The 27,751-nt window shown below is 36.0% G+C and overlaps 1 protein-coding gene across 1 annotated transcript in view; it reads right to left on the bottom strand.

Annotated features, from left to right (window-relative positions):
* Positions 1 to 265: 265 nt before the first annotated feature.
* Positions 266 to 27,751, bottom strand: part of AZI2 (5-azacytidine induced 2) — a 40,560-nt gene continuing 13,074 nt past the window's right edge. The window contains exons 2-8 of the mRNA XM_068557522.1: positions 17,928 to 18,148; positions 16,308 to 16,433; positions 15,723 to 15,822; positions 14,486 to 14,634; positions 10,052 to 10,110; positions 4,715 to 4,833; positions 266 to 2,399 (exon numbers count right to left, since the gene is read on the bottom strand). Of these exons, the coding sequence (XP_068413623.1) occupies positions 1,987 to 2,399; positions 4,715 to 4,833; positions 10,052 to 10,110; positions 14,486 to 14,634; positions 15,723 to 15,822; positions 16,308 to 16,433; positions 17,928 to 18,143 (1,182 nt within the window). The 5' untranslated portion in view covers positions 18,144 to 18,148 and the 3' untranslated portion in view covers positions 266 to 1,986. The remainder of the gene's footprint in view (positions 2,400 to 4,714; positions 4,834 to 10,051; positions 10,111 to 14,485; positions 14,635 to 15,722; positions 15,823 to 16,307; positions 16,434 to 17,927; positions 18,149 to 27,751) is intronic.

Genomic DNA, 27,751 nt, shown 5'->3' with positions numbered 1-27,751 from the left:
AAAAATTTATGACTGGGAAAATTTCTTTTGGTTATTCTTTCCTAAATAGTTTTACATCATTTGTTTAGCACTTTAAACTGTCAAGAACATCAACCACTGATTTTCTAGCGTACCTGTTTGATAGCTACCCTGTTGTTTAGATGCAAAAGCACTGTCTCTATTCAGAAGTTGGTTTAACAAGACAAATGTCTGTTACATGAATCAGATTAACAACCTATAATTGGTACATGACCCTGGAATATTTAGGCAAGGACAATATTTCCACTTCAATTTCAAACAAAAATAATTTATTTTAAGTAATGTCTTGGCATTGTTCAAAACATTAAGCCATTATGTCATACGACTTATTTTCTTTACAAAGGAAAATGCTCAATCTTGGTTTTAAAAAAGGCAAACCAGTAAGCTACATTAGAGATTAGATATAATGTACAGCCTATGCAGCCACGTGACAAATAGTTTCTGCTGCTTTGTTATTACACAAGTAGTTGCTTCCTTCAGCTAAAGCCTGGAGTCTTGTATTTGTTTTATGCATATTGGGTTTTGTTCTATTACTTGGCAGGAGATCGTACTCCCTCGAGTCAGCTGTGTTCATTGGTCAGAATAAATTCCAGCATCTGACATCAACTCCATTAATCACAGACAAGCTTGAATAAGTAAGATAATAGAAAGACAAATATCTGGTGAATGGTGAACACTGTTTATATATGTATGCTATTCAGTTAATGTAGAAGAGATTTGAAATATTCTTTTGAGTCCAAGGGGTTTGGAACTGTCTATCAAAAAGGATAAAGGCCTTCTACATGAAACGCTTTATCTCATGCAAAAGATGTAGGAACGGAGACATATATTACTAATATTCTTAATACCACCACCCTGAAAGAATACAGAGAAATTTCCGTATGAAGCCATCCTTGTTACTTGTTTATAAATGATTGATAGGCTCTTAGAATCAAAGCGTTGGGGGACATTTCATGATTATACTATATCATATATCAATACAGCACAGAATTTGGTTTCTAGGATTATAATTTCTAATTAATTAAAAACCACTTTCTCAATAAGTAAAATTACATTTCAAAACAAAGTTTAACCAGTTAATAAGCTGCTCTACGTAACAAGCAGGTGTAGACCCTTGGAAGAAAACGGCTTTATATAGTTACACACCCATTGGGATTTTCACTATAGCACTGAAGGACAGATTAGACTGAAGCCTTTGTGATACTATTCCTACTTCTAACTGGATAACGTATATGACTGTAATAGTTTATTCACACACCACATGGTTTTTCAACTATTTCATCACTTTTTTTCAATTAAGACTTGAGGGATGTACCAGGACAGAGTTGGCTTCAATGAGCAGATCATTTCAAGTCTTAAAATCCAAATTGTACTTTAAATTTTATCAACATCGTGATTAAAAAATGACTTTAAATCTTATACTTTGAGACACAATAGCACACATATAGATGCAATAACCCAGATAATATTGTTCCACTGTAATTTCCTTATCCTTACGCATTATAAGGTCAGCAGAAATATAACCTAAGTCACATTGCCATTTTACTCCTTTACGCAACTTAAAGCAACTTAACATGCTTTTTCTCTGATACAATGGTCTCCTTTATTTTTATGAGTTAGGCATTTCACATGCTTTGTAAAACCATGTCTGAAAACTTTAAATTCCATTCTTCATGTGAGGGGCAGAAATGTACAATTATCATCAAAGGTAGAGTTGTCATTGTGAAACACCTTAGGTTTATTAATTAGTAACACATATCTGATTCTTAGCCAGAATATGGAGCTGGAGGGTGTTCTTTCATACTGAAAAATCAACTACATAATACGGTACATTATGTGCAAATGTAAATACTGAAGAACTCTGCAAAAGTTTAATCAAAATCTGCTTTCAGTTTGTTAATGATTTCCCAAGAAAACCACTGAGGGAGATACAGCAACCTCGTGAGAACATCATAAATCTCTTCATAATTAATTTTTATAATGGCAGTTTTGATTATGTTGATCCAAGTAATGCAGTGGTGGCAGGTTGGGTAAAGGCAAAGGTTTATTTTTAGTTTCCCCAAATGTTGTCTCACTTGATTTAGGAGGGCTTGGGAATACCCAAGAATTATCTTCTAGAGAACTTCTGCCATAAGAGTTGTGTTCCTGAAAGTTTGTGCCATCGTGAGGAATGGATCGCTCATGATCTGTCCATGACTGGAGAGCTGCTTTCTCTGATAAAACCTTTGCATCTCCTGGTAAAGGGGAAGACGTGGCATGACAAAGAGTTTTGCCGTTTGGTGAGAGAGGGGCCTGTCTTTTGTACGTTACGGTAAAATTCGTCAAGTGCAGTTTTGTGCTGTCTTTCCCAAGGTCTTCCATGCATCCTGCTGGGGCGCAAGCTGAAAAGAAAGCACAGGCTAAGCATCAGCTGTCCTGGTATTTATGATCAGAAAACAGTAAACAAACACTTTGTTAATTTGGTTGATTCTAGAACTGGAAATGGACATTTCCAAGTTAGTATGATCACTGCGGCAGTGTGACTTGAAGTTGACAGATGATCTCAGTTCTAATCCTGGATCCGCTATTTACTGACAGGGTGACACTTGACTGCTCCAGGTGTCACTTCTCTCGTCTGCAAAATGGACACAGGAATCTTGTCCCGCCAATATCACAGTGAACATGAAGAAATTCCTATTTTAAAAAGCTGGAAACCAATTCAGTTAAAATACAAGTAAAGACCCTGTTCCGCAGAATGTTTGTGTGTCAGTGGAGACTAAGAAAGCTGTTCGTAAGTTTTAATAATTTTGTTAGATATAATATTCCTTAGCTTAGTCAAATCTGTTTTCCATAGGTGGTCCAAAAGTAAATTTTTCCAGAAATAACTACATTGTGAATTGGTGAGACCCAACTGAAATTTAATATATATTAAAAGGCTTTTATGGATAAAACAATTTAAATTAAAAGCTATAAAATCATCTCATTTCTTGTCAAATATATATAAGGGTAAATGTAAATTCTGCTATGGTCACAATATAGGTCAAAAAAAAACAAAAAAAATGAGTTTAGTAACCTGTAATGGCTTAGAAAACAGACCGCTCTCCAGCTGCTGTTCAGCCACAGACGACACAAAGCAAGGGTGTGCTTCCCTCCCTCTGCATTGCCTTTCCCCAGGCAGCAAAGACAAATTCACCCTCAGCCCAAGACGGATACCAAGTGCAACCAAGGCCTGACTCTACTTTTAAAGGAGAAAGAAAGAAACTGAACCACATTAAAAAATAAGCTCATTGCCCCTTTTCTTGGGAGGAGGTGACAGTGCTCAGCTTCTGGACAGGGTGACATGTGGGTCTACAGAAAAGGTGACCTGGGCTTATCTCTGTCCACTCCCCAAAGCACTCAGTTCTTTGTGGAGAGTGGTGGCCCCGGGCCTGGCACTGTCGTAGGAAACGTGCTAGAAACTTTCGGTTCAAAGCAGGATAAGATTGATCATTCACCAGCTCAGAAGGGACACGACAATAAGCACTTCCAAATGAGAAGAGAGCATTTCTCCTTAATTATTTTTTGGAAGTTCTGTTTAGTATATAAGAGGCACACTGAAAACTCACTGAAACATTACTCCATGAGTCTCGTTTAAGAGAGGTCTTATTTCTACCATCAACTTAAAGTTGTCTCATACGTAACCCTGGCCACTGGAAAACCTGAGGACAAAATGAACCGTAAACTAAGTTGGGGCGTGCCAAAGCACCTTATTGTTTTGCCTGGTTCATAAGTAACTAACCCTAGAAACAGAAAGGCAATTCTGAATTTAGCTTTCTGTCCCAACGTGCAATGTCCCCCGCCCCACAGGAAACCTTCCTGAGGAGAACTATTTATAAAATCTCTTGTGCCCTCTTCAGGGACAATTTGAGGTGCAAATGACAATTTTAAATTAATTATTTTTTAAAAAATAAGTCACATCTCAGTCCTTTAAAAATGAAGTTTACGGCATTCAAATTTACATTACACAACTTTACAGGAATACAACCATTACGTAATAAAAGGTACAAATGCACTGATTTTTTTCCGAGGTATAGAAACAGCTTTGGCAAAGTAGCCACTACTAGTTAACACAAAACTCAAGAAAAGGTTTAATCAGCCAAGCAGTTAAATATGAAAAGCAAAGCAATGAAAATTTTTGTTTGGTTGAAAGGGCTAAGTGAATAGCATCTAGTCTCTATTCAAAACAATCTATCCTTTAAGGAAAGAAAAATTAAGTTTACAAAAAATGAAAATAACCAAATAACGAATCAGAGTTCTCTCTTTAAAAACAATTTAAAGAGCTACGTCTTTGGTGTATTCTGTAGCACTGGAATGAAAGTAGCTTTTGGTGTCTTGGTGTCTTTTTTTTTTTTTTTTAATATATGAAGTAGTTGTGGTAAAAGGTCAACTAGAGCAAACTTAACACCTCAGCCTTGAACACATAAGCAACACTTGGCTGAGAAAAAAGCCACAAGGGGAAAAGAATACAGTACTGAAGAAACACACATCAGCAACACCTTTATGTGTGAAGTTGACCAGTATGAGGCTGAAGCCAGAGCAGAGAATGGGTGGCTGTGAATAGACTACATATACTTTGGCTTATCAAACTCATTTGATGAGATTTCGATAAGATACGATAGCGAGTTGCTCTTTGAGCAGTTTGGCTGGAATCAGTGGTTTCCGGCAAACCCTGACTTGCCTTTCTTGATTGCAGTTGGGGTTTTCAGCTTTCTTAGCAGTTCAGCTTGTACTTGAGTCACCAGATGTAAATTAGACATTTCTCTCTTCAGTTCCCAGTATGCACTTTGCATATTATCACTGAAATACAGGGTTTTTTTTTTAAAAAAAAAAAAGTTAATGGTTATTATTCTCTGTGGAGAGAAGGGGATAACTTTAAAATAGAAATGAGCTTATCTGCATTTCTGCTCAAATTGTTGTGAAATAATACAAATCAAATAAAACTTCCTCATTAAATAAAATATTTAAATAGAGCATTATAACAAGTGAAAAAATCTTATTCACAATACATTGACCTAATTTTAATCAATTAACTGAACTATATTAAACAGAAGGGTATTATAAAAAGTGTTCTAACCAACGAGTTTAATAGTTCTCTTCTCAGGACTGAGATTTTAGGATAGCCTACCATGTGCAGTGGTGTTAATATATTTAATAGTAAGGAATATGGTCTTCACTTGCAAATCTGATCAAGAATAAAGTGACATTCATTCATGGATGGATTTTAAATTTGTATTTATCTTTTGATTGTTCTGATGTTGTGAATTGAAATGCTGTTATCAATTCTGAATGTACACCAAAGCCCACATTAAAATAAAATTTAGGTTTCATGCATTCCAGTCTTTTATGTTTGACTGGGCTGTCTCATATTGTTGGTTCTAAACCAATGTGACATGACAGCACAAGACATGAAGAGCCAGCTGATTTCCTGGTAAGGGAAAAGGAGCTGGAGAGAGGATTATATGAAACAGAAATAAAAACTTCACAAATACCTCTCATAATTAAAAGTATTTTACCTCAATTATCTGAGAAGTTATAAATCAGTTATTTTAAACCTAATTTTATTGAGTTTCGTCTTCCATTAAGCATTCTTATTTGCATATTCATGATTTTTTTTAGGTTCTTAGTTGCCAACTAAATAAATCAAAATCTTCAACACATATGTAAGAACAACTGATCTCATAGTGTTCAAACAACCCCTACTACCTCTTAAAGATATTAGTGTAATTTTAGTAATAATGAAATCAAATTAAACAAACATGTCACATCATGCTTCAATTTTTGTCTAGCTATAAACAAAAACCTTTAAACAAACTACTAGGATAACACTCTTCATATCTAAATCTAATATTCTAATTATGGAAACAACAGATATATTCAAAAAGAGTTATTTTGAATTATGACATTCCTTTTTTGTCAAAATATTCCCATTCCACTCAGACTATAATTCTTTCAATAGGAGCAGGAGAATAAACTTTATACTGCTTTTGAGAAAAATCTACTCGTTTTAATCTGTTGTAACGTCACTTGTTAACCAGTAGTCTATTAAAAAACACAGGGATTTTTGCAAGTTTTTGATAGGTGTGAAATAATTACTTCACAAAAATTAGTTAACCACCTCTGCTTCGGCAGTCAACATCTGAGCCGTGTGCTACAATGAGTGTGTCACACAGGAACTGTCTGAAGTGTGAAGAGTCAGTGATTCCTTGGTGCAATTCTGGGCATTCAGCATGCTTCCCAAAAAGGTTACTCACATTACGTAGCAGCTAAGTGTAAACACTGTACATGTGCTAATTCATGCAGACAGTCATGATATGAATCATACAGATTAAAAACAGTGGCTTGAGATGGTAAATCAGTACCTGACTTGGAGAAAAGCAAATACAGTATTCAAGACAGTGTTTGGATACTGGAATATCAAACATTTCATCATTCAAAATAGCTAACCATATAAAATAAGAGAAAATTATAATAGAGGTGTTAATGCAGCACTAATACACATTTTCCAATTCAGTTTAATGAAGACTGCTTATAAATTAGGTGACACCAAAAACTAGGTCACCTAGTTTAACATATGTCTAAACTTTTTCTTTTGCCCTTAATGTCACCTGAATTGAAAACTACAGATATAAAAAACTAAAATTATTACTAAGTATAAGCTCTCCCTCTTGTGGATAACAAAGTAATGGCAGTTACTTTACACTTTACCATTTATATTAAAGTGCTATAGTCTTCAAAGTGTGTTAAAATTTTTAAAATTCTACTTGAACAAAATGTTTAAATCATTGCTTAAGTAAGACTGGACAGTTGTCATCCACAGATCTTCAGCAGAGCTCCAGCTAACCTTTACTTATCCAGGTATTTTTGAGACTATAAACTGTTCCCCTTCTACCTCCCACCAGCTGGGAATATAAATTAGTTAAGTTTTGCTTTAAATACCATACAAGCAAAATCCTAATGATATATATAGTTGTGTACAAAGAACTCATAAAGCTACTTGAACACTGAGATGCAGCACCAAAGTACCCCAAATGAGAACCCTAAGAAATAAGACAGATGAGACAATAAGATAATGCTGGTTGAGCATGTACTATGTGCTAGACAGGCACCTCACCCTGTTCTCACACAAACGTGGCAACCTGGGAGCTCACTTCACACACAAGGAAGCAGGTGCAGGAGAACTTCCTGACTCTAACAAGCTGCTGTTCAAAGCTGCCTTTTAGCTATCCAGTCCTGTGACTGACTGCTGCCCTTTGTGGGTAACATTTTTCAAATCATCAGAACCTTCAGCTTCATCACATATTTACCAACCACTGACTTCCAACACAACCTTCTTCGTCCCAGTATAAAATTCCACACCTCTAAATTTTAAACGTAATGAAACCTGCTTATCCACATCTCAAGAAGGGGGCACATGTCCAGCTTACATGGTAAAAACTGTGTAAAAGCTCAGTTTTCTTAATTGACACTGTACGTTCAACTCTTTAATACTGAAATGAATGTTCCTTTGTATAAGAAAAATCTACTTGAATTTTTTTTTTACTTCAGCCCTATTTTTCTTTAGCTTTTGAAAATTTATTGAACTACTACATTCCCCAGAGGAATTAAAATGAAAGTATGGTATATCTTGACAACTGTGATTTCTTCAAACAAGCATCTTTCAAGTATTTTTAATTGTAAGGCACAGCAGGCAATCATTTTACACTGCAACCCATATTCTGTTATGTTCTATTCTGTTTTATTTATTTTTAAAATGCTTGTCTTAACTCACAAAATTTCATGATCAACTAAGGCAACACAGCACAGTGTGAAAAACACTAACCTAATCCCTATTTTCTAAACCAAGAATTTGCACCTGAAGAAGTTACCCCATACCTAGATCTGGCTTAAGAACTGAAGGCAACAACCTAAAGGTAACCCCCAACTAGTACACTGGCAGGACACTGGCCAAGTTTCTGATAGGCAGGGCTGTTATTGTTAAATGATATTGTTTACAATGAGGAACATATAAAAGGCCTCCAGTAATTAAAATGTTCACTCAGGAAACAATATGGTACCACCTCGTTCCCCTGGCAATATGATGGAGGAAATGCAAAAAAGGAGGTGATCCAAAAAGGGGAGTTTTCCAAATAACTGGAAAATAATCATTAAAAATACCTAAACTTTTAGTTAATGGTTTTATGGAAACATTCCTATGTACTTTTCTCCTAATACAGTAAACTTAATTTATCATCTGAATTGTTGTATTTAGAAGTGGATGACGTAACTTAAAGACTAATAAAACATAGGACTATAAACTGTAAATAGGTATAAATGATAAGGTAAAGGAAAAACAAGATAAAATGCAGTCAGGAATGAGGCTAACATAAAAATGCATGATATAAAGTTTACCAAGGGTAAGCTACAAGTTTGGTTATTAGTTTTCTAGTTGCTAACCAGAAGAGGGAGAGCTAATCAGTTCTGCAATCCACACTGCTATGGGTTTGCAAACACAGAAATGTACTTGAGCACTGAGGAGCCATTAGGACCCGCTTTAATTACACAGTTCTTTAACATACAGAAACTCTTAGACTGAACTTCATTCTAAAATCTGTTTCTCTCAGTTGATACCCTGAATTGATACTGAACTTTAGAGAATTCAAAACTGTACTTCAAAGCCACAATTACATAGTTCTCAGCCTCAGAAACCAGACTCATCTCTTGGGGCCTTCCTCCTCCTCCAAATCCTGGCCTAGAGATCCTTCACTATCTTTTTAGTTATGTGATGCCTTCAAACACACATCTTTTTGGTGGGTGGCGGACAACTTTTCAAGTTACTCTCAAAAAAAGTGATCCAAATTATGTAACACTGCCCATGAATGGAAGCAGAAGCCCTGTTCTATACCATGTACTTCTAATTATTTATATAAGCCCTTTTATTTGACCTACTGATTCTAACACGCTTCTTTCCAAAAATGGTTTAAGAAGGCTTGTAAAAATGACAAATACAACAAAATTAATAAGGGGAAACCTAGGTTGACAGGAAGAAAGAAGGTAACTGACATAGAAGACACCTTGGAAAAATAATTCACATGGATGCTATACTAGACACATGTTTTAAAGAAAGGAAAAACTTCCTTGCTGTATATTTAGATGAAAGTTGAAGGCATAAGTGAGCTACTGTTTGAATGGCAGGGCTGAGTAGCTGCAATAGAGACTCTGGCCCATGACACCTATAATACTTACTGCTGGCCCTTCACACAGGAAGAGGGGCTGCCCCTGGATCTGGAAGAGGGGCTGCACTGTGTTTCCTCATACTGTTTTCCCCAACTGAGCGTTTCTCTCCATTAGATTTTTGATAGGAGGAATAGGTATGAGATAATTCAGTAAATTTTGGAAGCCAAACGAGCAAACAATGAAGTCAAATGAGTATGTTTCATTGGGTGGAAGTATCCATGGAGAGAGGGGATGCTAACATAGCAGAACAAAAATTATCAGATAAAACAATGCACTTATGTTACTTAAATAAAAATGATACATATATTTGAGGAAAAAAAGGGCCGAAATAACATACATGAACTCTGATAGCTACTTTTATTCTTACCCCAAGAGGACAGTTCTCTTAAAATTCATGTCATATCAAAGACTAAGGCTGTCCAAGTTTGCCCTTAAGACAAAGTGATATTGCTGTGTATGGAAATACGTAATTTTTCATGTAAAAATCAGGATTACAGAATACTTCTACACAACTAGCTCCCTAAAATCCTATCTAAAATATTATTGAATGTTCAAAAATTTTATCTAAGGCATCACAATATGCACCTTTCTACTGCTCAAGTTCAAGCCTGTTGTTAAGGAACAGTTAAATATTTTTTATAAATACATTGTGATCAGAAATTACATGCAGTACCCAAACAGTGTCAATCTGTTTTTAAGGTTAAATCATAACAGAAATCTAAGTACCTATACAAAGTGGCCTACAGAACAATTATTATTGTTATATAATGTATTATTATTGAATGTTGAAGAATGTTCATACCTTGAAATGCTTAGTCTTTGGAGATCTCTGCTCTTCAGATTGTCTTCCTGAGATGGATACTGTCATTGTTTAAAAAACAGTTTAAAAGTTGTAATTGTTACCTTCTATTTATTCTCAAAACTTTATTTACCCTACACATGCTTCAGCTTTTACAGAATACATCTGTAACTGTACAGCATAAAACTAGTATCTTATATTCAATTTTAATGAAATAACTCCAAATCTATACCAGATATTTCTAAATCATTTCCAATTATTTAAAGTCATTAATGCTTTAATTTTCTTTAAAAAATACACTTGCTCTCACATAAAAGACCTTGGAGTCTTACAAAATGTATTTCTGACGATACCAATCTGAAATCTATATTCAAAAAAGGGTAACAAATTTATCAAATTACTGTTTCTTCAGGTATAGCTGAGTGAATTCCACCAGAAAATGGAAGTTTATTGGTATTTCACTTTTTGGTATTATTACAAAGAAGTACCAAAATTTAACAGGTTATTGTTTAAAAAGATGAACAAATTTCCTCTTTCCACAAGAAAATGACAGGGAAAGGACTTCATAAAGTCCTTATATACTTCCAAGTTTTAGTAGTTTAGGTTACAGATGACAAAAAGAACCTATAAAAGATATTTAAAAGTGGACTTAATACACTTAAGATAACTCTGTAACACACTTATTTGCAATGCATTCAATTCAGGGTCTATAACAAATTAAAATGACTATCACAGGCACTAATTCTATTAGCAGAAATGGCCAGTATAAACTAAAAGAACAAAATTTAACTTTACTATTTCTTATTTATATAATCTAAATGATATTTTTTAAAGTGGAACACTAAAAAGCCACAAAAGGACTTCATGAGTCCTCTGAGTTTGGGAGTGTAAAATATCAAAATGTACTACAGAAGTTAAAGTGTCTTTGGATCTGATTGTTCAGAAAATACCAACTAAATACTGTGAATGATTTAGTTGCATCTCAGGGAGCCCTGTGGAGAGGGGAAACAGAACTGGCCCACAAGTCAGAGGAAGTCTGACCACTAACAAAGCACATAACCTTGGACATTTTCCTTTCCTGTTCTTCACAGGAAATGAAGGAATCAGATCAAGTCACTTATCGTTTCTCTGTATAATTAATTAAAAATATACATTTTAATTAGTGTATACTTATACATATATGCACAATGGAAACCTTGTTTTTAAAGCCAATGATAGTAAACAAAACACCTAACAGTTTTGCTTGGTGAAGTATTTCTCCAGCTACCACCTAACAATTCAGAAAATCTAACACAAATTAGCAAAAAGCACAAAGGAATTGTCTCTAATACTCAAAGACCCTATCCCTGGCCAGTCATCAGTTTGCCATGTTCTAAAGGCAGTAATGGATCTGTTTCCCAACTTGTGCCATCTGATGTTGGAGTTTCACATAAATGGGCCCATAGCTACAAAATCCTGGGAAACACTGTTCAAGTTAAATAGGTTCCTGTACTTCAGGACTGCTCAGAACCTTTAGTACACACAGCACACTGTGCATCTCTAAAGAGGCTGTTATTGGCTACCTTAGGCATCTACACCAACTCCATTTACTGAGCCAGTGTTTCCTACGCTTCGGTCCTAGTGTCTGTTTTTCTCAAAGGAGCCGCTGTTCTGAATATAAGTGGCTGGAAAACTGGAGGATACAGAAAGTAAAAAAGGCCCATAGTGGAACTGACCCTGGAACCTTGACCTCATTAATACCAAACACTGAATCAACTGAGTTCACTAAGTACTTTAAAAAAAAAAGCAAAGCCCCCAAAGCCCCACTATTCTGTCCATGTAGGATGCTATTTCACACTTCAGAAGGTGTTATAAAATATGTTTCACAGAAAATACCATCTTAAAAATATTTGTAAGTATGGCTACAGTAGATATAAGATTATTGTGAACATAAATTTTCTCTCCATAGCTTGCTCTTTGACTCCCATATCCAAGAGGACTCTGACCAGTAATACCTTTGAAACAAGACTGAAATGTACACATCCCACAATACCAAGATTTAAACTTGGAACCCTTGATAAACTGATAAATTTCCACTCCATCTTTCCCTGGTTCATATCTTTATATTAGTTGTGAGCATTTTTGACTTTAAATCTCCCCTCCCCCAGCCAAATAAATTCCTATGAAGAAGGGACCGTGTCTTAAATCCCCTTTTCAAAAAAAAATTCCTCCCTTACCTCACCTTCAACTCTTAAAGTTTCTTAGTCTCTCAGATTCAATTTCATCAGCAATAAAACAAGTGATTTCTAAAGTTTCTTCTACCTTCAAGTCTGTTTCTGTGATTTGTGAAAGATGAATTAAACTAAAAGCAAATTTATCCTCTAGCACCACCTAGTGGAAAACAAATAATAAGAACTGAACTGTATTAACACATATACACATATACACCCCTAAAGCGCTGCTTTTCTCGATTACCCTAATTAAATTTTTTGAAACACATTCACTTATTGAATACCCTATGTACTAGGCACCATGCTGCTTAGATATTTAATGTCAAGTTTATAGAAAAAAAGTTCAGTTAAATGAGTTTGCTAATGTCACAATTAATAAGCAACACAACCATGAACCAAGTTTTTATGATTCCATGGTTCTGCTTCCTACTCTATAAGGAGATACCCATTATTTATAAAAGCTATTAAATCATTTCAAGTAGAAAGTATATACTGACAATTGTAATTCAGAGCTTCAAGATGCAGATCTTTTCCTGCAAGCACATCTTTTTAAAAGAAGCCTCCTAAGGGCTACTACGGCAACTGGGCTTGCAGGACAGGATGCTGGAAGCTGCTGAAGGAATTGTGCATGTGATCATGGGTGCAAAGCTAGGAAAATCAACTTCAGATGTCAAGTAGGAAAAACAGGTTTTTTTGGCTCTAATGGTAGTTGATAGTAATTTTTATAGTGGGTGTTTCCCCTTTATCAGGCCTGGGGGCTCCAAATCAAGTTCTCACTGTCCAGTTCAGAGGAGTTCATTGGGTAAAGACCAAGGCAGGATGCTATATTATTCTTAATGCCTGTCTCATTCTTAACCAGTGGTCACCTCCAGTAAAGACCACATTGCAGACGAGAGACCTGTCGGCTCATCTAAGGACACTTGGGACTCAGGGCAGAGTGCTGGCTGGCAGTCAGGAAGCGTGGGCGGAGCTCCTCTTTCAGGTGGTGGCTGCTCAGAAGAACCTAGGGTGGGGACATAGCTCCTTAGTAGTGCTGGATACTCTGATGGGCAAAATGTTGACCTGAGAAATAATTATCTAAGTGGCTACCTTAGTTTGAAATACATAGTGTATAGAATGTATATAATGGCTATTGAACTCCAGACTATTAAACTTTTCAATTTCCTGTAATAACTATTTTAAACTTTGTGTTTGGATCATTGCTCCCACACTGCTCTGCTTCTCTATCATTCCTTCTTTTTATTCTCAGCATTGTCATGACATTGAAAACATTTATCCAAGCTTTTCTGAACCCAATGTAAAGTTGTCCCTCGGTATCCTATCCATGGGACACTGGTTCTAGGATCCGCAGTGGGTACCAAAATCTGCGTATGTTCAAGTCCCACAGTTGGCCCTCTGTATCCTCGGGTCAGCATCCATGGATTCAACCAACAATGGATAGCGTAGTCTACAACCTGTGGTGGCCTCGATCCACAGATGTGGAACCCACAGATACTAAAGACCGACTGTATACTTACTGAAAACAATCCTTGTATAAGCAGACCTCCACGGGTCACAACCCCATTGTCCAGGGATCACTGTATTAGTAGACAGACTCTGAGTGAGGACCTGAGAGGCAACTTGTGTTTCAGTGGATGACTTCAGGCTAACCATACTTTAGCAGCTCAGCAGGGTTTTTGTTTTGCTCCCCACCCCCACCCTCCGCTCCGCCAACCCCAATTCTTGCATTCTCAGCTATTTGCTGAAAATTAAAGTTGCTCCAAAAGTATTAGACTTCTGAGAATTAGTGGATGCTGTAAAGTTTTGTTTTAATAATTCTAAAAATCAAGTCTCCTGTCATGTCTAAATTAATCAAATTATTACATTAAATGAAGTGGGAAACTTAAAACCTGAGTTCTCTTTAAACTTTACAGAGAAAAAAATGACTTAAGGAAATTGAAGGAAAGGAAGTCTGAAAGAACAGCTTTAATAAATTAATAAACTAATAAGGTTTTTAAAAATTAGCTTTTAAACAACAAAATCATATAGTTCTGGGATTATGCTAAAAGTATACAGTTATCATATTTTAGCAAAAATGATTAAAGGGGAAGATAAAGGTGAATTTTCAGATAATGTAACTCTCTAAGTAGTCATAATTTATGTCAACTCTGATTTAATACTTAGTTATAAATCCTACATATGATGCACACAGCATGCTGAATTTCTCAATTTAATAATTCTGTAATACCATTTGTTTGGCTTTTTGTAGCTCTATTTTGAGATCTCTACATTCTTTCCTCATCAGTTCCAGTTCTTGTTCCAAACCATGGATCTTCAGGTCACAGCTCAACTTTTCCACCTCCCAGTTGGATGAAGGTGGATTTAAATTTCTTATCACTACAAAAAGGATGGACATTAAAATTGTTATTTCTGACTTCTACATTGGTTGCAATTCGAAAAAGATTATGCTAATAAAATGCAGGTTAAAAGAAAAACCAATATAAAACATGAACAATTACTAAGTTTCTGAAAAACAGTAATTACTTTCAAGTATCTATGCTAATAAGAAATCTAGCAATCTTATTTTAGAATGTATTAATCACCCCTATCCCTGATTTTTGGTTTAGGGTAAAGAGCAAATTTGTCAGCCTGAAACTCTAAAATATACAACACATATCAAGCATATGCTGAAATTATAGATGGATGAATAATCTATATACATCAAGGTTAAGAGTGACAAGAATTAAATGAAGTGAGTAAACTGATGCTCACTCAGCTCATCACTCCATCTAGTCCCTTTAGAAAGTATAAAGTTTGACCATCAGGCCTAGAAGATAACTTCCAAACAATTTTATTCATAAACATTCCACTGTACAAACTCAATACCACTGGATACGGACTAACCCTTGACTTGGTTCCTTAGGCTCTGTACAGAGAAAAAGCCCCAATCAGCTGCCATGAGAGATCTCACCTCAACCTCCCATCAAAAGGTCTCTCAGAGGCCTACTCGTCAGCTTGTCTCATCAGAGTGAATGTGCATGGGAGCAGGCTAATACCCACATCCCCCACTCTTAATTTTTCAACATAGCATCTCATCTGCACATTTTAACAACCTTTAGAAATTGGCGGGGGTGGGGGGGGTGGGGGGGGAAGCAATTGTAACTACTCAATGACAGGGCATCTAACCTAACAGTGGGCAAGAGGCTTTGGAGAGGATGGGGTTCTACTCCTTTCTTCATCTACTTCACTGCAAACTAGCCCTGAATAAAAACCATCAAATTTTCTCTAGGAAAAGTACAATTTATATCCAAGGAAAAGTTAAAAGGAGTTGATATTTTGTAAAAGCAGAGCAATTAATATAAGCCTAAAAATTAAAAAATAAGTCCTTAGTATACAGATATAGAAAACTGATCATGGATATAACACAGGAATGGAAAAATGTATTAATTGCGTTAGAATAATTATAACAAGTTTAAGTGGCCTACCCTGCTGAGTTTCCACCTCTGTCCTCAGCTGGAGGAGTTCTACTTCTTTAGATTGTAGCTGTTCATTCAATACTTTCAAAGATTCAGAGTTGTCTTTATTCTAGTTAAGTAGGGAAAATGCCAAATTACATTCAATAAAATCTATAGGTTGGTATTATATATTAATTTTCAGGTAGATGTTGAAAAAACTGATTCTAGCCTTTGAAAAGCAAGGTGGGAAATGAACTCAGTTTTTCACTAATCTCTTTTTCTAACTTAGGACATATTATTCACTGGCTTTTTTAAAAAAACAATGATAAACTCTACTAAGTCATGATTTTTCAAAAGAAGTTAGTGGTGTTAGATGTACTTACGACCTAAACATCAAAAAAAAAAAAAAAAGAGACCTAAACATCATTACATATTGAGTACTTATTTTGTATAGAAATAACTTACAAATATTCCTATCAAAATTTTCTATTTTTGCCTTGAGCATGCAAATTTTTTATCTAGTAAGTGTAAATATCTCTGATTTCTAATTTTAACCTCTTGAAGGAGAAAACTCATTTGCAATATACAGATACCATCCTTTTCAAACCAACTTACCATTTTATCCAATTTGCTCTTCAAATTATCTCTGTCAATGCAAACCTCTCGATATGCATGATAGGCCTTATTTACTTGTTCTCGTCCCACAGAACTTGTTTCTTCATCCTTTCGAGCTCCTATAAGCTAATGGTATAAAATTAGAAGACAAAGCTTAAGAGGATATTCTACGTAAGAAAATAAGTCAGTCTTCTATGGCTCCACAACTTAACCTTAATTACTGTAATGCAGGGAATAAAGCCTGGACTACAATTGAGTGAACATTTCACTTCCACACAATTAAGCTTTACTGATTAAGAAAGTAAAAAGTACAGAACAGATATTTTTAAAACTCTTCTTTCAGGCTTTTACTTAATCAGTATCTTATACTTTGTAGTAACTATTTATAGTATTAATTCGTCATACTAAACACAGTACATCATTCTTTTATAGTGCTTATGTGTTTTCCAAGCCAGCACACAGTATTTAATTTCCATCATCAGAAAAGTATCAAGTTAGTGTGTACTTGACATTTTAAGGAACAGACGTGTTAGTTCAAGTCCTATATTATTCCAGAAGAGAAATTATTAGGATTGTTGGTCACAAAGTACAGAAATATTTCCAATGTTACTTATACCAAATCACATTTTTCTATTGACTTTTAAAATAAACCTAACTACAAGCTCCAAAATGTTACCTTTTGTCACTCTATCCAGTATGTCACAATTTTATTTAATAGTCATTAAGAAAATTCATACGAATACAAAGAAATTGATTATTTTTACAATTGAGTCCTCTTTTCTTACTTCCTCCAAATGCGTGAAACTCTACCAAGCCCTATCCTTAAGTTTTAATAAGTAGATCATTTCCTTCCCCCTTTGTGGAAGCTGCTGTCTGTAATGTACCACTACACTGAAGATCTAAGGATCATAAACTATGATCTGAAGAAAAATGAACTTAGTTAAACTTTAAAAATAAGTGGACGCGTGAGGAAGATTTCTCAATAAATGGATGAGTGAGTAAGATTTCCCAATAAGCTAAATAGATCTGATGATTTATAATTGAATCAGCTACCTTGCTTATGTATTCTATAACAGTTTCTGCATTAAAAGGTGTAAACAGAAAACATTAATTCATCAGTTAAATGCATTCTTATTACGTGTGTTCAAGAACAAAGGAGAATGTTGAGGTAAAGAAGATGTCAGTCCTGGTAAAATTTCAGTACTGACAAAAACGTTATTAAACATATCAGAACAATGTTCCAGGAACTTCTTCCTTTGACACTTCATTTCCTTTGACACTTCATTTCCTTTGTTGGTATATAATTTTTTGCACACATTTAAAAATCCTGAATAAAATACATACAGCTATGAAGGTAAGGCAATCTGAAAAAAAGAGGTAAGAAAAATATTTGAACTTTAATCCCTTCATGTTGTTAATCCTATTCTGCAAATATTCACCAAGCACTATGATATGTGAAACACAGTAGGCTAAGTAAAATGCCCAGGGTTTTGAGATTAGCAGTGAGTTATCCTTAGAAATTTGGTACACTCATGGAAGACAGAGCAGAAAAATATTTAAAACTTCAAATGCTTTGAATTATTAAGTCACAAACATAATGAAGGTAAATAGATAAATTACCTTTTCTTCCAAAACTCTTATTCTTTTTTTTAAGAAAGAGTTCTCTTTCTCTGAATCCTTAAGTCGTTTTTTGATGTCTTCATATGCAGTGACAAGGGCAAAATGTGAAGCAACAGATTCATCTCCTGAATATATTGAGACTGGAGTCACTGTATCTCTCCTATGGGCTTTTTCATGATTCAGAATGCAGATATCATCTTCTACCAGTGCATCCATGACAGCTATTTAAAAACATAAAATAGAATGTCTCATTGAATAAATGAGCAGAAAAAAGAAGGTATATTTAGAATAATGTGAATATTGGGGAAATGTTTAAAAACTCCTATTTCTTTTTTATTTTTTATTGAGATACAGTTAATGTATAATACTATGTAAGTTTCAGGTGTACAACACAGTGATTCACAATTTTAAAGGTTATATTCCATTTATAATTATTATAAAGTATTAGCTATATTCCCTGTGCTATACAATTATCCTTGCAGTTTATTTATTTTATATAGTAGTTTGTACCTCTTAACCTCCTACCCCTATCTTGCCCCCCGCATTCCCTCTCCTCACTGGTAACCACTAGTTTGTTCTCTATACCTGTGAGTCTGTTTCTTTGTTATATTTACTAGTTTATTTTTTAGATTTCACATATAAGTGATACCATACAGTATTTGTCTTTCTCTGTCTGACATATTTCACTAAGCATAATACCCTCCAAATCCATCCATGTTGTTGCAAATGGCAAAATTTCATTCTTTTTTATGGATGAGTAGTATTCATTCCATTGTACATATATACCACATCTTTTTTTCTCCATTCATCTGTCGATGGACACTTAGGTTGCTTCCACATCTTGACTATTGTAAATAGTGCTATGAACACTGGGGTGCATGTATCTTTCTGAATTAGTGTTTTTACTTTTTTGGATATATAACCAGGAGTGAACTTGCTGGGTCATATGGTAACTCTATTTTTAGTTTTTTGAGAAACCTTCATACTCTTTTCCACAGTAGCTGCACCAATGGCTTCTTGATGATAGCCATTCTGACAGATGTGAGATGATATCTCATTGTAGTCTGAATTTGCATTTCTGACGATTAATGATGTTGAGCATCTTTTCCTGTGTCTGTTGGCCATCTGTATTTGGAAAAATGTCTATTCAGGTCTTCTGTCCATTTTTTAATCAGGTTGTTTGTTTTTTTGATGTTGAGTTGTATGAGGTGTTTACATATTTTGGATATTAACCCCTTATCGGTCATAACATTTGGAAATATTTTCTCCCATTCAGTAGGTTGTCTTTTCAATTTACGGATTTTTTTCCTTTGCTGTGAAAAAGCTTTTAAGTTTATTTAGGTCTCATTTGTGAATTTCTGCTTTTGTTTCCTTTGCTTTAGGAGATAGATCCAAAAAAAAATACTGCTATGAATTATGTCAAAGAGCGTTCCGACTGTTCTCTTCTTTACGGTTTCAGGTCTTACATTTAAGTCTTTAATCCATTTTGAGTTTATTTTTGTGTATCTTGTTAGAGAATGTTCTAATTTCATTCTTTTACATGAACTGTCCAGTTTTCCCAGCACCAGTTATTGAAGAGACTGTCTTTTCTCCATTGTATATTTTATTAAAAAAAAATGTTGTTTTTTACTTAAGTATAGTTGATTTACAATGTTATGTTAGTTTCAGGTATACAGCACAGTGATTCAGTTTATGTATATATAATATGCACACACACACACACACACACACACATATATATGCCTGTAACGTTTGTTTTGCTTTATTTCAGACAACATGAATACTAAGGGAAGGTTTTGTTTGTTGTTTTCAGAGTCTGGTCTTCCATCATTGTCTATTTGCTTTTCTGATTTTATAACTGAAAGCTTCCAATTGCTCTCAACTAAAGTCAGAGTTTGGCAAGTCCAGTGATTTGTTTATATCTAGGATTATAGGAAAGTTAGGCAAAAATAAATGTGTTTACTACAAATCTGAGTAGTTCAAACCTATGATTCAGTTATTCTTCACCAACACCAATTTAAAAATTTCTAACCATGTAGGACAACTCCTTAAGTTAGATTCTTTGTCAGTTTATGAAGAAAGTCGAAAAATACCCCAATATCCTACAATATCCCCCCAAAGTGGCAGATCCTCATAACCATAATTAACTCCTGCTGCTTCCAGTACAAAACTGCACTTTCTCCTAATGATGGATAAAGAGTAAAGTTTTCTTCCTCTGAAGGGTTTACTTTTTCCTCTCTGGATTCAACTCTGTTCCAAAATAACAGTAAACATCATTCGAATCACATTGCTAGTAGTTGAAATCCTCGTATTTCCTTTCCAAAAGGAAAGTATGGCTTATTCCCATACTGCAAACCTCAAGTAGGCATATGTATCTCTAAGACTCTTTCACACACACATTATATCTTAAAAGAAAAACAAGCAGAATAAGAGCACATGGGTAGTTAAGTGATAGGATGCAGTCTAGCTTAAGGAGAAGTAAAATTGTGCCTATCTTAGACATCTGACTTAGAATGTCTTAATATCCAACCAAATGGACAGGATTTATTCAACTGGAATCATTCTTTTTTTCCCTAAAGACAGTTGAAAACCAAACTGCTCTACAGAGTTGAAACAGATGGTGTCCCACAATTTGTGCAGTTTGAGGATCCAAACCTATATGCTCTTGCTTTACACAAAGTTCTAACTAGGTCAGCAGTGCGACTTCCTACTCATCCATTTTTATCATGAAACAATCATTTACTCAGCAAGGAAAACCCAATGTGGGAGACGGCTGTGCAGTAAAATAATTGTTATGCCATAAAGGGAAGTAATATATTTGAGATAATACAGAATGCTATGAGGATTGAGGGGTGGGGAGGAGGAGGAGTTTTTAAAGAAGGTACCGGGAAAGATCAAATGACTCTTAACCCTGCATTCTTAGGTGAAGAGCATGGTTATTTTTACCGTACTTTCTGTACTTAAACTTTAACAGTTTGCTAACTTCCAGCAGGGGTAACAAGTTCAAGGGCCTGAAAGAGTATGCAGAAAAAGAATGAGGAGGGGAATGACAAGAGATGAGATTGGAAAAACAGAATGGAGACCAATGGAGATCGTCCTTTACGATAAAGAGACTATAGGATTTGGTCCCTATTCTGTGGAATTTAAGAAAAACCTGGACATGATTCAAGAATGTGAGGAATACTTACACAACAACTATAAAATATATTCGTAATCAAATGAACTACTTAGTATTGTGCTGTTTTACAAATGTTATCCCCATTAACTCTCATGATTACCCTATGAGATAGGAAAATCTTATTACACCCATTTCACAGACGGAAAAACTGGGACCCATAAAGGTTATGAAGTTTAACCAAGATCAGCACAAAAACTTGGATTTCAGAGCCTGAACTATTAGTACATTTCTCTCCCCCATGAATCTTTTACACACTAAATTCATCAAGAACTACAAAAGTAGGAACCTTTTGGAAGGTTTTTAAGTACCTTATATGGAAGGGAGTGTAGTGATTTAACAATGTCACATTTTATAAAGTATGATAACTGGTCATTTTTAGGATAAAATGCGTAGTCAGATTGCTTATTTTATATATCTGTTGCCCATTTTATTTATAAATCACCCAAAGTTGCATATGGTCTCTCTCTCTAAATACAAGAAAACATTATTTGTCTAAAAAAGCTTTTTTCAAGTTTTATATCATTATTCTATATACTATAAACATGACTTGGAATGCACTGTCCTAAAAAATTGCTTATCTGTCTTAAAAAGTATATGAGAAATAGCCAAGCACACCAAAGAGAAAATCCACTTGCATCACAGATACACATCAAATTTTGTTTTAATAGTTGTCATTTAAATTTGTTATGAAGTGAAAATGAAAAATTTAATTTCTATCCTTGCAAAAATAAATATAAAATCACATAAGTATCAGAAATATTAATGCTTATCATATTACTCCATACACACCCAACTTCTTCTGGAGATTAAAAGCTGCAGGGCCAGGGAAAATGAGATCTCAGAAAGGTACCAAATAATAGAAGGCAGATATCCCACTGTATTTATTACTATACTGAAAGGAAAACTGCTAGCAAAGTAACAAAATAGGCTATGTGTAACCTTTGGCTTTATTGCTTACGCAAGCATCCTTCCTCAACCTTATTTCTACAGAGAAGTAAAGGGAGCTGCAGTAGCCTACCTCACAGTAAAGTAAGATTCAGTTTTATATACTTTGTGATGAAAGGCCTCTTCATGGGTATCCAAAGTATCTGGCCCGGAAAATTTGATTTTCTGGATAAACGGCAAAAGCCTAATTGGCTCTTATTATGCTTAAACTAGACCAAGCTAGCTTTAACATTTGCGAAAATTTATACTGTATCTAAACTTATTTACCATAACTTAAATTATCTTAAAATAACAAACCTGTGTTTACTTTAATCTTTAAAAAGTGAGTGCCATGAGCAGAATGTTATTATCAAAGATTAGAATGATCAAAAGATTAGATAGTATTTTAAATAGCCTAGCAGGAATTGATAATATTAATTTTTAAAACTTAACAAATGTCGAAAATATTATCCCAAGACAAGATTAAGCGGGCCTCTCTCAATCATGAAAGTCAATGATAAATGTATCCTACAGGAACATGCAACACAAAAAATGGTCTTTTACAAGAATATTCTAAGAAACTGGAGCTGACCTAGAGCAGTGTTTGCAAAGTGAGGAATGGACAACTGCCTTAGAATGATTTAGAGTTCTCTTCAAAACTACTGACTGCTAGGCTCCAGTGCAGATCTATGCAAATCAGAATGTTGGGGTGAAAAACATCAAACTGAACTGTCAGTAATCAGTCCATGTGACTTTAAGTCCCATTCCAATTTAAGGACCACCACTGTAGTGGAAACAAAGCTAAGTGGATATTACGTGATTTACAGAATCCCGATTATAACTAGTACTCTTAAACATTTGTGGGCATGGTTAGTTCTATGTTATCAGTTGGTAAACATCACCTAACTTTTCTTTTTTTTTTTTTTGAACTCTTTATTGGAGTATAATTGCTTTACAACGGTGTCATCACCTAACTTTTGCATGGAGATTTTGTTCTTATTACAGAAAGTTACTTCATATTTATCATTTCATCTCACCACAATAGTAAAGGAGAGTCAGATATATTTATCTATAGACAAATAAATCTATATATAATCATGAAAACATTTTATATATTTGGCAATTAGATTTTGTTTCTTTTCAGAGGTTTTTACATAAGAGAAGTACAAATTAAAAGAGAATTAGAAAGGACTGAGGTGAAAGATGTTGACAATTGCTGAGAACAATGAAATTCCCAAGAACGATTAAAAGTTGTTGTGATCACCCAATTCCAGTGTGGGGGAGGAGGCATTTCCACACCATCAGCAAGCAATGCTCTGGACACCAGCTGGGTGCCCTACAATTCAACTCAATTCTGACACTATCTACCTAGAGATGGCATGGGATTCCACACGTAAAGGGCTCAGTCCCACAAGACTTCCCTCTACTTCAGAAGCCAATGGCAAGCCCAGGTTGCTACCTGTACTTCTGAGGGACCAGCTGCAAACTGGAGGTTCCAATGATTCCCTCCAATTCAGGATGCCGATCACCAAATCCAGGTTGTTACCTGTACTTCTGATCAACTGGCTGTAAATCAGAGGTTCCCACAACCTTCTTGAATTTGATTAATTTGCTAGAGCAGCTTAGAGAACCAAAGAAACCCATTTACTCACTTGATTACTGTTTATTACGAAGGATATTAAAGGGTATGAATCAACAGCCACATGTAGAGATACACAGGGCCAGGTGCTGAACAAAGGAGCTTCTGGCCTCCTGGAGTTTGGGGCCAGCATAGTGGCATGTGGAAATGTTCTGGTTCACCAACCTGGAAGCTCTCTAAACCCTCTCCACTTTGGGTTTTTATGGAGGCCTCATTACATAGGCATGATTGATTAAATCACTGGCAACTGATTGAACATATCTCACCCCCCACCCTCCATCCCCCAGGTCAATGGGACTGAAAGTTCTAATCCTCTAATCATCTGGTGAGTTCCCCTGGCAACCAGCCCCCATCCTGCAGTGCTTTCCAAAAGTCAACTCATTAACATAAATCCAGTCAAGGTGGAAAGTCTCTTGTTGTAAGTAACAAGATATCCATTTATGTCACCTTGATGGCTCTGAAAAGGTGTCAGAAACTGAGGACAAGAGACCAAATATTATGGCAAAAGATGCTCCCATGGCTTTTATCCCTCAGGTAATTCCAAGGGTTTGGGGAGGTGTGAGCCAAGGAACCACAGATGAAGACCAAATGTATATGAGAAATATATTTTGGTCAGCTAAGTGACCACATATGTTTTTCTTACAAATCACAATATCACAATATTAATGGAGAAAGATGGGCACAATCTGCCAGATGAGGTGGGTAGAAAAGAGAATAGCAGTTGCTGAAGGCTAGGGAAGAGATGTAAAAAGAAGAAGAAAAAAATTCAAACATTATTAATCAGAATTCATCTTAGGAGACCTTAAATTTCAGTCTTTTCTACAATCAACATTGAGAGGACCCTCAGTTGAGGTATGCTATACATACTGGGGTGTGAGAGACTAGAAGACATAGAATTATTTTCTGACACCAGATTAGTCTTTTTTCTAGGAAAAAAATGATTATCCTGTTGTATTTAATCATCTTAATATTTCCTATTTATTGCTCACTAAACATGACAGGTACTAGTGCTTCTGCATAGTAGGGGAGAATTCACCCCCCCAAAATATGTCTCTTTGGTTATGTTCTAAGAAACAAGAGAGGTGGCGAAAAACTGCGAAGACCAAGTAGGAGTTACCGTTTTGTAAGAAACATGCACATTTATAAGGGAAATATCCATCTGTAAGGGTGTTTCCCTCTCTCTTCCAGAAAGCGGAGGATGACCAAATGTCTAGAAACTCTTATAACAACCTTATCCTTGTTTACTGTGCTTATTCTAGGAACCTCACATAACTGACTCTTCCCTACCCTTAACATTCCCTTTTGTCTTTAGCTGAGGAGAGCTTTGACCATTTTGGCAAGTTACTCAGTTCTCCAGGGTCTCTCCCATGTATATGTATTAGTAAACTTCTGTTTCATTTTCTCCTGTTAACCTACCCTCATGTCAATTTAATTCTTAGACCAGCCAAAGGAACCTGGAAGGTGATAAGATAAACTTCATATTTTATGGCAAGACAAAAAAATTTTAAAAATAAAAGTTTTCTCTACCCCTTTGGACCTCCTCCCTCCCCTTTAGTGTGTGTTGTGCATCCGCATTAACCAGACCTCCTTAGGAGATAACTTCCTTCTTAATCTTGTAAGGGGCCACGATGACCCCATGACCCACTACTCACTTTTTACTGGCAGATCTGGATTGTATAAACTGTCAATAACACATCATTTAGAGTATAACCCTTTGTCTCAAAAACATGTAACTGTGCTTTGACCTCTAATGGGTGGAGCAGTCCTCAGAGCATTCTAAAAGACTGTCTCCCAGTACAATCACCAGGTTGGCTCAAATAATATTTCCCATTTCTTCCTTAGATAGACTATTGATTAATCTTTCTGTTGACATGCATGTCTTACCACCAGAGGACACCTGGCGTCTACTGTGAACCAGTGCTCAGTACCAGCATGGGCTCATTAAGCCCCACCAACTCAGATGTTCTGGTGAGTTCTGATATTCAGATCTCATTACTTTTAAGTGATGATCCTAAACATTTTATTCAGGCTGTTTTTACTTAAGACTTGGAGTCTTAAGGGTAACCAGTGCATTTCCTAGGCAGGGGACCTAAGGGGATCTGGGCTGGGCAGGAGGCCCAGGGAAACATAGGTGGCTGGGTTTTTGTTAGATTTAAATTTTAAAAAACAAGTCAATATATGGTCTGAACAAAACTTTTGCTAGTGAAATGAGAAACTGAATTAATTCAGGTCTGAAGAGCAAGGGACATCTGCTCCTTCCAGCCACAAGGTATTCTCAAGTGACTGAGAACCTAGTGGAAGTATCTGAGGATCAACCCTCGTGATGTCGCAGTCCTACATGGGAACCCACTACAACCATTAAATACTGCTCTTCCAGAGGCACACACTAGAAAGACTGATTGATTGTCTTGTGCTCTTGATGCTGAAAACTCGGCCTCCTGTGCACCAGTGCCAAATCAAATCTTGGAGACAGTGTTTTGGGTGAAGTAGAAGAGAATAGCTTTATTGCTTTGCCAGGCAAAGGGGGACAAAGCAGGCTCCTGCCCCAAAAAACTGTGTGTCCTGACCTGGGAGGATATGATGAGTTTCATAGCAATGGTTCAAGGGTGGGGTTGCTGATAAGATCAGGGTGTGCGCAGGGCCTGCACTCCTCTAATCTGGTCTCAGGTAATTTGCTTAATGAGCTTCTCTGGTTCCTTTAATGTAGTCTCAGGTGGTCTTTCTCTGGTATGAAGAATGCTGACATCTTAAAGAGCTTAAAGACATTGTTCTGTGTATCCCCTGAAGTGGAACCAGGACCCTGCCCCAAGGCTGCACAATTGTTTCTTGGCTGCTCCTCCCTTGTCTCAGCATCCCCTCCCTTCCTGGATTAGTAACTGTTCGAATCTGCCCTTTGGAACTCAGGGAGAGTCATGGAGGCTGGAGTTAAGAAACAGGGTACAGGAAGGCTTCCGTGCCCAGGAGCCCCACAGTGTCCTGCTCAGTTTCACTCTGAGCACTCTCAGAGGCTTTACTGGGGGAGGGAGAAACCGAGACACGCAGAAGAGTAGAACTAATCCAAGAGTAACTCTTCAGGGAGCGAGACAGAAGCAGCACACATCCCATCCACCTTTCTATCCTCAGAAAGTTGTTCAGAGCATATCTCATATCTGAATTAGACTACCAAATTCATAATGGGAAACTGTGCCTTAAAGGCTAAACAGCTCCTAGACAGACTGCCACCTACGGGGATGCCAGCTGGGTTTATGTATGCTTGCAGGTGCTTACTTAATTGAGAATTAAAGGATATCCTGCCCTGAAACAGCCAAGATGGGGCTCTTTTTTGGCTTTCCAAAACTGATTTTTGCATGCACAGTTAAAGAACGCCAGCAGAAGCTAAGTTCTTACCCTGTCAGTCAGTCTCCTGGAACACTGCCTACAGGGTCTACTGGAAACAAGAGTGGTAAGAGTTTTTCCCGTTTCTAAAATTAGATTAGCATGAGAAAATATTTCTAGGGCTAACTTCTCAGTTCCTTTGAATTAGAAAGACTTGTAAATTGTTGAAATTTTAGAGAGCTCTCATCTTAAACTATTTTATCTATTTTAATTGGTATGCAGAAGCCCCAGAAGGCTTCAAAATGCCAAAACAGCTTCACTGAAAGATTTGTTGTAGAAAGCTAATGAAATATTAATGTTATAACAAGTACCTAAAATAAACAAAAAAAATCCTTTAAGACTGATGATCCCTGGTCGGGAACTAAGATCCCGCATGCTGTGCAGCATGGCCAAAAAAAAAAAAAAAAAGACTGACATAACTACTGCTCCCCTCTAATCTCCTTCAAGTACTCATTCTAGTAATCCTCTGTCTGAATTGCCTTCCACTCTGAAGACACTATTAGTGGTTACCATTATAAATGGAATCACCTGAGGCTGTAAGTGAGCCTGTTCAGATCAGAGGCCAACTGAGGGCCATAGTTAAAGAATTTCTTAAACCCAGGAAGGCTCCTCAAAAGTTTTTGTAAATGGATTACCAAGATGCGAGGCCACTGGTTTGACTAAACTGACCAGAGCTGATATTCAGAGCCTGATAGGAATTTTTTTTTT

This window comes from Eschrichtius robustus, chromosome 12 (assembly GCF_028021215.1).
Source record: "Eschrichtius robustus isolate mEscRob2 chromosome 12, mEscRob2.pri, whole genome shotgun sequence".
NCBI lineage: Eukaryota > Metazoa > Chordata > Mammalia > Artiodactyla > Eschrichtiidae > Eschrichtius > Eschrichtius robustus.
The sequence above is the reverse complement of the archived record's forward strand: the minus strand, read 5'-3'. Positions and strand labels throughout refer to the sequence as shown.